Source organism: Accipiter gentilis, chromosome W (assembly GCF_929443795.1).
Source record: "Accipiter gentilis chromosome W, bAccGen1.1, whole genome shotgun sequence".
NCBI lineage: Eukaryota > Metazoa > Chordata > Aves > Accipitriformes > Accipitridae > Astur > Astur gentilis.
The window spans coordinates 8,834,480-8,845,194 of NC_064918.1; the positions used below are offsets into that span (position 1 = coordinate 8,834,480).

General features: G+C 59.4%; 2 protein-coding genes across 3 annotated transcripts; both read left to right on the top strand.

The window, feature by feature from the left end:
• The first annotated feature begins 306 nt into the window (after positions 1–306).
• HNRNPL (heterogeneous nuclear ribonucleoprotein L) lies at positions 307–6,984 on the top strand. 2 transcript variants are annotated; one of them, XM_049793680.1, is made up of 13 exons: positions 307–553; positions 1,265–1,383; positions 1,460–1,697; positions 1,868–1,953; positions 2,222–2,318; positions 2,400–2,472; positions 5,311–5,382; positions 5,453–5,733; positions 5,807–5,928; positions 6,007–6,208; positions 6,521–6,578; positions 6,672–6,800; positions 6,890–6,984. In XM_049793680.1, the coding sequence occupies exons 1-13, from the start codon at positions 338–340 to the stop codon at positions 6,946–6,948; spliced, it is 1,752 nt and encodes a 583-aa protein (XP_049649637.1). In that variant the 5' UTR covers positions 307–337; the 3' UTR covers positions 6,949–6,984. The 2 variants fall into 2 exon arrangements, with proteins under 2 accessions (XP_049649637.1, XP_049649638.1); XM_049793681.1 differs by having other exon boundaries at positions 6,705–6,800.
• A 1,094-nt stretch (positions 6,985–8,078) lies between these two features.
• ECH1 (enoyl-CoA hydratase 1) lies at positions 8,079–10,585 on the top strand. Its single transcript, XM_049793970.1, is given in 8 exon segments — positions 8,079–8,218; positions 8,298–8,386; positions 8,697–8,822; positions 8,908–8,955; positions 9,019–9,077; positions 9,200–9,270; positions 9,370–9,441; positions 9,546–10,585. Coding segments are annotated over 8 exon segments (915 nt in total). The 3' UTR covers positions 9,856–10,585.
• The last annotated feature ends 130 nt before the right edge of the window (positions 10,586–10,715 follow it).

The window sequence follows — 10,715 nt, forward strand, 5'->3', positions numbered from 1 at the left end:
CACCCGGAGAGGCGGTAGACGAAGGCGGAGTCTGAGTGCTGAGACATGAAGAAGGGCGGGGCGTCGTTGAGACAGGCAGCCGCTCCAGCCAACCAGCTCGGTGGGCGGGCGGACGGACGCGGACAGCGGCCAATGGAAGGCGGCGGTGCCGCTGACGGGCAGAGGCGCGGGCGAATGGGCGCGGGGCTGGCGGGCAGGCGGGCCCAATGGCGGTGGAGGGCGGGGCTGGCGACGGAGAGGCAGCGCCGTGAGCCAATGGGCCGGGAGCCCCGCCTTGAGTGGCGGGGGGGCGGCCCAATAGGGGCGTGGCGGAGGCGGTGCGGCGGAGTGAGGCGCCATGTCGCGGCGGCGGTGGCGGGGTCCGCAGAGCGCGGAGGGCAGCGGTCGCGGGGGCGAGATGGGGAAGATGGCGGTAGGCGGCGGCGGCTCGGCCCGCTACTACGGCGAGGGCGGCCGCGCTCCCAAGCGCCAGAAGACGGAGAATGCAGAGCCACCGCCGCATGGGGCTGGTGGGCCGGGGGGGGCTGGCGGCGGGCCCGGCTCTGCCGGAGCGGTGAGCGGGGTCGGGTGGAGGCCGGGGGACGGCGGAGTCCTTGGGAGAGGGGGTGGGCATCGTGGTGGGGGGGTGGTACCGGGCCGGGCTGGGAGGGGGCACGGTGGGGCTTGAGTGGGACGAGTAGGGGAGCAGGACGAGACCTGAGGGAGTAAAATGTGTCCCTCGGAGGGGGGGGTAAATATAGTGTATTGGGCAGGGCTTGGGGGGGCCTGGGGGGGGGGGTGGTCAAAGCAGGGGCATGCTGGGCCAGAGGGGGCTGGAAATGGGGGGCAGGGTAGGTCTGGGGGACTAGGAGAAGGTGTGTGGGGTGTTTAGGGGCTTAGGGATTGCCTGGGGGGGGCATGGGGCAGGTCAAGGCCTCGGAGGGGCTTAGGTCAGGGCTGGGGTGGGGACGGGGTCTGCCCTGGCGTGGTCAGGCTACGGAGTGCTCAGCACCATCGGGGAGAGGGGAAATGTCTATTGAGGGGCAGGGCTGGACCCCGGGGGCCTGCAGAGCCTCTGGGGTCAGGTTCAGGGGAGGCAGGGGTCTGCAGGTTCTTTGCCTGCATCCCCCAGCAGCGCTGGGGGCTCTTTGGTTGCACCAAGTTCAAAACTGCTCCCTCCTTTAACTGCTGAGGCAGGACTCTGAGCTGCGGTGATGGGCAGAGGGTGTGCTGAGATTCTGCCGACCGTGGCTAAGTACTGAGCTGACTCCTTCTCTCCTGCCAGGACAACTACGATGACCCCCACAAGACACCTGCCTCCCCGGTGGTGCACATCCGGGGGCTGATTGACGGCGTCGTCGAGGCTGATCTTGTGGAGGCCCTGCAGGAGTTTGGCCCCATCAGGTGAGGGGATGCATTGGGGGACGCACGCAGTGGTGGTGTCGCAGTGTCGGTCTGACCGTGGCCTTTGCCATTCCAGCTACGTGGTGGTGATGCCCAAGAAGAGACAAGCCTTGGTGGAGTTTGAGGATATCCTTGGTGCCTGCAACGCTGTTAATTACGCAGCTGACAACCAGATCTACATCGCTGGTCACCCCGCCTTCGTCAACTACTCCACCAGCCAGAAGATATCCCGTCCCGGGGACACGGATGATTCCAGGGGCGTCAACAACGTCCTGCTCTTCACCATCCTCAACCCCATCTACTCCATCACGACAGTGGGTGATGCGCCGGGGGATCCCGAGGGTTTTGGGAACGCGGAGCTGGGCACGCAGATCTCTCCCGGCCCTGGCATATGCTGCTTTGGGGGGGCTCAGGGGGGTTCTGGGGCACTGCTGCTGTGCCTCAGCCAGGTCCCTCACGCTTTCTCACCTCTCCTGTCCCACAGGATGTGCTTTACACCATCTGTAACCCCTGTGGCCCCGTGCAGAGGATCGTTATTTTCAGGAAAAATGGCGTCCAGGCCATGGTGGAATATCCTTCTGTGTCCCAAGAGCCTGGGGCTACCTTTCTTGTGTTTTTTTTTGCTGTGGGTTGGTTTGGCTCTGCTGCAGACTGGTCGCCTCAGCCACACTCTGGTGTGTCCTGCCCAGCTACAGGGAGGGAGCTGAGGGTTTCCCAAATTATCCGTGTACTCAGGGAGTGATGCCTGACACACGGCATGGTTGGCTCCGTCCTCCCAGACAGCAAAACCCTCCCTAAAGACACTTTAGTTTCCGTAAACATCCTTAACGCTGCCAACGTTTGACTCGGTGCAGAGTGCCCAGCGAGCCAAGGCGTCCCTCAACGGGGCCGACATTTACTCTGGGTGCTGCACGCTGAAGATCGAATATGCCAAGGTAAGTGTCCCCACCGGCAGCGCACACCCCTTGTGGGGTAATGCCGCTGACGCCTGATGCTTCTCCGGGTGTTTCTCGCAGCCCACACGCCTCAATGTCTTCAAGAACGACCAGGATACCTGGGACTACACCAACCCCAACCTCAGTGGACAAGGTAATCTCCGATGAAGCGCTTTATACCTACACACGCGGTCAGGCACAGCATTCTCATACCGACCCACAATATGTAATGCCATTCGCCTGCCCATACCTTTAGCTGGAGCTGGCATGGGCTCAATGGGGAGGGGGCTCGGGGTGGGGTCGAACTGAGTCGAAAGACCTAGTGGCGATGGCTGGGGATTTCTCTCGGTGGTTTGTTCTGCGCATTGCTTGTCAGGAAGCGTCGGTGTCAGGTGTGTGAAGCGAGGGGGAGTCTGCACCAGTGATATGCGGTTGGTTGGTTTTTTTTATATTTAATGAGTTTCTGGTGGTTCGGTGGCTGGGGGGGAAGTGCCATTGCTTTATTGTGTATGCCCCGCTGCCAGCTCTTTGCGTGCCTCATCTTCCGAACTGGATTTGCCAAATTGGGGCTGCATCACCTTCCTGGAGCTGAGGGGCAAGTTGGAAATGCCCCTGGCCTGGTGGGGGGGTGGCACCTGGCCCATCTGTAAAACCAGAGGGGAGACACCGGCTCCCTTGAGCTTGAGACAGGGTGGGGGGAAAAAAAAAGACACCCCCCACCCCCAAAAAAACCCCTGTGCTCACGGGAGTGGACATCTCCCACTCCCAGCTGGATGCTGGGGCTGGATGCAGCTGTTGATGCCCTCCATGTCAGGCTGTGCAGGGTCAGCCCCACATGAGGAGCTTGGCGACAGGGTTTGGGGATTTTTTGAGGTTTTCTTTTTTTTTTTTTTTTTTTTTTTTTTTTTTTTTTTTTTAAGTCAAATGCTTCATGTTTTAAAGCTGGGGTACTGGTGCCGGGTGACCTTGACTGCTCAAAGCAAGGATGGGGGAGGGGGGATGGCAGGCATGGGGGATTCGTGGGGACTGGAATTCGCTGCGGGAGCTGCCGTCTGCCGGACATCCCCGCTTTTCAAAGCTGCAGAGCCGTTCAGGTGCTGATGCAAGCAATGGCATTACATGACTTAGTGAGGGGCAGGGGCAGGGGCAGAGCTCTCCTGCCAGGTACATATGTAGAAGATGTGCAGAGCCGCAGGGGCAAGAGGGGGCTCACTGGGAAGTGGGTGGGGGGGTGCGGTAACGTGGCCTTTCCCAGCTCCGAGCAGTCATTTGCACATAACCCTGGGGACCGTACTACAGCGGAAGTCCCGAACGGGCCGTGACCTGCCTCTGCACATTCCTCACACCACACAGTGTAGAAACCTTTACTGGAGAAAACACGCAGCATCCAGAAACAAGCAGCAGCTTGAGCTCATTACATCAAGGACACAACACCGTGGCCCAAGGACTATCTACAGCACAGAGAGAGAAAGAGGCGCAGCATGCCACAGCAGACATTTACCTTTACTTACCAAAACCAGACCAAACCGAACCCACGAATGTACACAGAACTAGAAAACACAGCCCAGAGGGTCCTCAAAACAAGCCCAGCAGCGCTTTTACCGGAGACCGGAGTAGATCTAAGGGATTGCTCTCAGCACGGTTTGGTTTGGGAGGGCAGTTCCTTTGCTTTATGCTGTTTCTCCTGCAGTCCTCAACTGCCACCATATCAGCGCCAAGTGGAGAAAACAAAACAAAAAAACCCAAACCAAAACCAACCAACCAAACAAACAAAAAAAACACCACCAAGCCAGCCAACACAAAGCAACCCAACCCCAAGGGCACACAGGTCCCTAGGAGGCTGTAGCTGGGGCTGTGTGGGTCTGGCACAGGCTGGCGCTCGAGCCGAGACACATTTCCATTACAGAGGAGACACGCACATGGGAAAGAGCTACACAGAGCCAGAAGCACCATTTTGTTACAGCACAACACAAATTGCAGGAGGTGAAACACGGAGGAACACTAATTTATCACACCTTTATGTCCTCTCTCTCGGTACCTTCTGAGGACAAAACATCTGTGAGACCTTTTTTTTAAAAAAAAAAAAAATTTACTTTTTTTTAAAGAAAAATTGTAGCGGTTTTGTGCCTTTGACCTGTGTTTATGACTCTGAAACCATGTGATGCAGGGTCGCAGTGTATGTTTGATGGGACGCCATCTTTCAGAACTGTGCTAACTCACTCTTGAAGCGTCCAATGGTAAGAGAAATACAGAATTTTTATATGACAATGGACATTGTACTTTGTACTCCCGCTGTAAGTAGCCCTTTTCAATCTTTGTAATTGACTTGGAATAAACCTGTATGAAACCCGGTTGTGTAAAGGGAAGAGAAAAGCAACTGTATGGTGACATGAGCGTGTTTATGCCTTGTATGTGATGGCTCGTTTTAACCTGTTACTGCTGTTGCTTTGCTGCCTGTACCAGTCTTGCTCCCTCTCCCATTTTGTCAGGGTGGGGAGATGTCTTGCCACTTTTTATTATTTAATTTACATTTTTATTTTTCCTTTTTGTACATTAGTTTTTGGGTTTTTTTAAATGGCTGTGTAGAAACTAGCAGCATCTCAGAGGCTGGGGGGCACGGAGTGGGGCGCTCCCCTCGCCGTACCTCCCTCCTAGTCAGCTTAGGGGGTCCAGGGCTGGTCCCTGGTGGGCAGGAGGGAGGGGGTAGGATTGGGGGTAGGGGTGGGTTTCTTCTCCTGGGATCAGCCCCCTCGCTCCAGCCGGGGCTCTCAGTCCCCGCAGGGAGGAGATGTGGGGGTCCTGTTTGGGAGCTGGGCGCAGGGGTTCGGAGCCAGCCCCACTATTGCCTTCCTGGGGTAGCTGGGGGATCCCCAAAGCCTCCCCGGGGCCAGGCTTGGGTGTCAGGGACTGGAGGGGCCCCTGGCACCCTGGCACCCTGGAGAGTGGTGTTCCCCCCCAATGAGACCACCCTAACCTCTCCTTCCACCCGCAGGAGACCCAGGTGGCAACCCCAACAAGCGCCAGCGGCAGCCCCCACTCCTGGGAGACCACCCTGCGGAGTACGGTATGGCACCCTTGGGGGGGGGGGGGAGCCATGGGATACCAGGGGGGTCTCCAACCATCTACCCACACAGGAGGCCCCCATGGCGGATACCATGGGCACTACCACGACGAGGGTTACGGGCCCCCACCGCCCCACTATGAAGGGAGAAGGATGGGCCCTCCAGTGGGGGGGCACCGCCGGGGACCCAGCCGGTATGGCCCCCAGTACGGGCACCCGCCACCACCCCCGCCACCACTGGAGTATGGCCCCCACGCTGACAGCCCCGTTCTCATGGTCTATGGCTTGGATCAGTCTAAGATGAACTGCGACCGTGTCTTTAACATCTTCTGCCTCTATGGAAATGTGGAGAAGGTAAATGGGGGGGGGTTGGGCATGGAGGGTGGTGGTGGGGGGGGGATCGTTTGTTACGCTGCTTCCCTTCCAGGTGAAGTTCATGAAGAGCAAGCCAGGGGCGGCCATGGTGGAGATGGCAGATGGCTATGCTGTGGACCGGGCTATCACCCACCTCAACAACAACTTCATGTTCGGGCAGAAGCTCAATGTCTGGTAGGTCTTGGGCCAGGGTGGGGGGAGTGACGGGCAGCCCTGCCTGTCATGCTGAGCACTGCCCCCCTGCCCCGGCAGCGTCTCCAAGCAGCAGGCCATCATGCCTGGGCAGTCCTACGGGCTGGAGGACGGATCCTGCAGCTACAAGGACTTCAGCGGCTCCCGCAACAACCGCTTCTCCACCCCCGAGCAGGCGGCCAAGAACAGGATCCAGCACCCCAGCAACGTCCTCCACTTCTTCAATGCTCCCCTGGAGGTGACTGAGGACAACTTCTATGAGGTATGGGGTGGACCCCCACCTGCCCTCCTCCTCCTTGCGTCTGCCTCTTCCTCCCGTGTCCGCTTTTTTCTCCCCCTCCTTCCTGCTTCTTCTCTCCTTCTTTTTCCTTGTCTTTTTCTTCCTTTGCCTCCTTGTCCTTTTCTTCTCTTCCACTCCCTCTTTTTCCTCCTCCCTTCTTCTCTCCTTTTTCTCCTCCTGTCTTCTTTTTCCTCCTTGCTGCTTTCTCCTCCTCTCCTCTTCCTCATCTTCCCTTTTCCTCCTCCTCATCCCCCCTCCCTTTTTTTTTTTTTTTTTTTCTCTTCCGTGCCCCAGATCTGTGATGAGCTGGGTGTGAAGCGACCCTCCTCTGTCAAGGTCTTCTCGGGGAAGAGTAAGTGTGGGGGGGCAGGGAGCGGCTGCCTGGGGGGTGCTCCCTGCCCCGGGGGGGGGCGTGCGGGGGGGCAGGGCGGCATGGCCGCCGCAGCTGCTGGGCTGAGGAAGGGACACCCCCCCGCAGGCGAGCGCAGCTCCTCGGGGCTGCTGGAGTGGGACTCCAAGAGTGATGCCCTGGAGACCCTCGGCTTCCTCAACCACTACCAGATGAAGAACCCCAGTAAGTCACCCCCCGGGGGGGGGGGCAGGGGGGCCCCCCCTTCCAACCTGCACCCCGCTAACACCCCCCCCCCTTCTTTTCTCCCCCAGACGGGCCATACCCCTACACGCTGAAACTCTGCTTCTCCACTGCCCAGCACGCCTCCTAACCAGGACCCCCCCACCCGTGGGGGGTCCCCCCCCCCCCAATTCCTGTTTTTTTTCCTCAAACCCCTGTTTTTTTAAAGGCTGATGTTCAGTAGTGACTGCCTGGTGATCCCCCCTCTTTCCACCAGCCCCCCCATTTTTAAGGAGAATGTTTGTACATGTGCTCAGTGCCCCCCCTCCCCGGTGACCTCCTCCCTTTCAATAAACTCGTTTGGGAAACAAACCGGGCCTTTTGGGGTGGTGGGGGGAGGAGGGGTAGGCCCCCCCCCATATTTTGGGGGGATACTGGGCAATGGTGGAGTTATGGGGGTTTGGTGTAGCTGCAGGGGGGAGGTTTCTGTACAACACCCCTCACGCACCTCCCCCCCCCCCCCCCCAGCACCGGGGTCCGCCTCGGTAGGGAGGGGGAAGAGGGAGCACTTCTGTCTCGGTAGGGAGGAGGGTAGAGGGGCACTTCCGCCTCGGGAGGGGGGCGGAAGTCTCCGCCCTCTTGCGGGTGGGTCATGTGGCGGGAAGGGGCGATGCTCTAGCCATCGTCTTCATTGTCCTCGGCCCGTGGAGGATTGCATGGAGGCGATGGCAGCGGGGCTGTGGGGGCTGCTGGGGAGATGTGAGGGGGGGGGGGGGGGGGGCGAGACCCCTGGCCTAACCTTACCCTACACCCCCCCCTCCCCGGGGACCCTCTGGCGTGGCCTAGAGCCCCCCATGACCCCTAGCCTAACCTTGACCCTCAGTTGACCTCACGGCCCCCCCGAGTCTCCCCTTTTTGTGTGCCCTGACCCCCGGGGTCCCCATGACCCCTCCCGTGCCCCCTTTGAGGCCCCTCTGGATGCTGGTGTCCTTTCCCAGTACCCTGAGTGCCTTCTAGTCCTTCCTTAGTGGATCCTAGTGCCTCCCCCCCTAATCCTTCCCCAGTGGCCCTCAGCCCTTCTCAATTGGGTTCCAGTCCTTCCCCAGTGTGTCCCAGTGCCCCCAGCTCTTCTCCCACAACTCCCAGTCCCTCCCTGGGTACTCCCTCTCCTTCCCCAGTGGGTCCCTGCCCCTCCCCAGGGACTCCCAGTCCCTCCCCAGTGGGTCCCAGTGCCCCAGTGACAGGCTGGGTGCTGCAGCACTTTGGGTGCTGGCCTGACTGATGTTGGTGGAGGCGGCAGAGCAGTGCTTGCCCGGCCACAGCTTTGAGATGCTGTGGGTGATGTTGGAGCAGGACTGTGTCCTGCATGTGGAGCTCCACCACCCTGAGAAGAGGATCACTGTGAACATGGCATTCTGGAGGTAATGGGGGCACTTGGGGACTCCCCCATGGCACCCCAGGCCCCATCCCCAGCTGTCCCCACTGTCCCCATTCCCACAGGGAGATGGTAGAGTGCTTCCAGGACGTTGGCCAGGACTCGTCCTGTCACGCTATTGTCATCTCAGGTGCTGGGAAGTGTTTCACGGCTGGTGAGGGGGGGTTGGGGATTTTGGCTCATTTGGGGGGGAATCTCAGAATTGGGGGGTTGTTTCAGCCCCATCAGGGGAAATGGGGGGGGGGGGTGCCTTGACCCATCTGGAAGAGACTGGGAGCATCTTGGTACCAGCTGGGTGGAACTGGGGGTATCTACCCCAGCCAAGGAGGATTGGGGGTACCTGTGCCCCAGTCAGGGAAGATCAGGGGCATCTTGGCATCACCAGGAGGCCTAGGGCTGTCTCAGCCCTGGCTGGGGGGCTTGGGGGGGGGGGGGGGCCTGGGCCCAGGTATGGCCCTGGGCAGGGATTGACCTGATGAGGATGGGCAGCGAGTTCATGATGGTGGAGGGTGAGGACAGGGCCAGGAAGGCCTGGAACCTGTGCCGGAAGATCTGCGAGTACCAGGAGACCTTCTTGGTGCTGGAGAAGGGTGGGTGGATGGATGGATTGGGGGGGGGGGGGGAGAGACTGTTCCCCAACCTCCCTGATGCCCGTTTCTCCTGTAGTGCCCGAAGCCAGTGATCCAGTGATCGCAGCCGTGCGTGGCACCTGTGTCGGTGCAGGTGAGCTGGGGGGGGGGGCTGGGCTGGGGTCCCCCCCACCAGCTCAGGGTCTTTTCCTGGCAGGTGTTGATCTCATCTCTGCCTGTGACACCTGGTGAAGATAGGTGGGTGGGGACCCTAGGGTGTCCCTGGGACCCCTCAGATGTCCCCAGAGCACCTCGGCTGTCCCCCTACCCCCCCCCACCCCTCCGCATCTCCTTCCTTGGACGTCCCTGTGCCCCCTCGCGTGTCCCCATGCCTACAGGAGGTGGACATCAGGCTGGTGGTTGATGTGGGCACTCTCTAACATCTCCCAAAGATCAGGGGGAGCCAGAGGTGGGTGGGGGGATGCCAGGGAGGGGGACACTGGGGGGGCTGGTGGCAGGGGAGGGGGCTTCAAGGGGACCCCATCTCACCCCACAAACCCCCCTGCAGTCTTGTCAACGAACTGGCCTTCACCGCCCACAAGATGATGGCCCCTGAAGCGCAGAGCTCCAGCTTGGTGAGGTACTGCAGCCCCCCCCCCCCGGAGGTGACCCCATCCTTGGGGCTGTCCCCAGTGCACCCCTTAGGGTGCCCATCCCCACTGGCAGCCCCTCTCTTGCCCACAGCTGGGTGTTTGCTGATAAGGAGATGCTGCTGCAGGGAGCCTTGGAAGTGGCCACCGCCATTGCAGCCCAGAGCCCTGTGGCAGTGCAGGGCACCAAGGTGAACCTGCTCTGCTCATGGGACCACCCTGTCCCCAAGAGCCTCTGTTATGTGGTGAGCAGTCCCCTCCCCTCCTACCGAGACCCCTGGCCTCAAAAGGTGACACTCCCTCCCTCATCGTCCCTGTTCCCCCTCTCTGACTGTGATGACTTCCCTGTCTCCGTGCTGTTGCCATCCCTGTGCCCATCTTTGTCCCTGAGTGTTGTGGTTTAACCCCAGCCAGCAACTAAGCACCACGCAGCCACTCACTCACTCCCCCCACACCCAGTGGGAGGGGGGAGAAAATTGGGAAAAGAAGTAAAACTCGTGGGTTGAGATAAGAATGGTTTAATAGAACATAAAAAGAAGAAACTAATAATGATAACACTAATAAAATGACAACAGCAATAATAAAAGGATGGGAATGTACAAATGATGTGCAGTGCAATTGCTTACCACCCACCGATCGATGCCCAGCTAGTCCCTGAGTGGTGATTCCCCACCCCCACTCCCTATACTAGATGTGAAGTCACATGGTATGGAATACCCCACTGGTCAGTTTGGGTCAGGTGCCCTGGCTGTGTCCTGAGCCAACTTCTTGTGTCCCTCCAGCTTTCTCGCTGGCTGGGCATGAGAAGCTGAAAAATCCTTGACTATAGTCTAAACACTACTGAGCAACAACTGAAAACATCAGTGTTATCAACATTCTTCTCATACTGAACTCAAAACACAGCACTGTACCAGCTACTAGGAAGACAATTAACTCTATCCCAGCTGAAACCAGGACACTGAGGGACGTCTTAGACCCCCAGGCTGTCCCATCCCTGTCCCTATCCCCAAGCCACCTGGAACATGAGCATGCTGCAGACTGAGGACATCCTCAAGTTGGTGCAGGTAGCGATGGAGAAGAAGGGTCCCGAGGACGTCCCCTTCTCCAAGCTGTAGGGCCACCATGGCCCCCCCCATAATAAACCTGGCTGTCCCCACATCCCCTGGTCCTGCCTTATCCTTGGGCAATGTGGGGAGGGATGGGACCCCGGGGGGCTGCCATTGATCTGGGAGGGGGGTCCCTATATCCCCTGGGAGCGGTGATG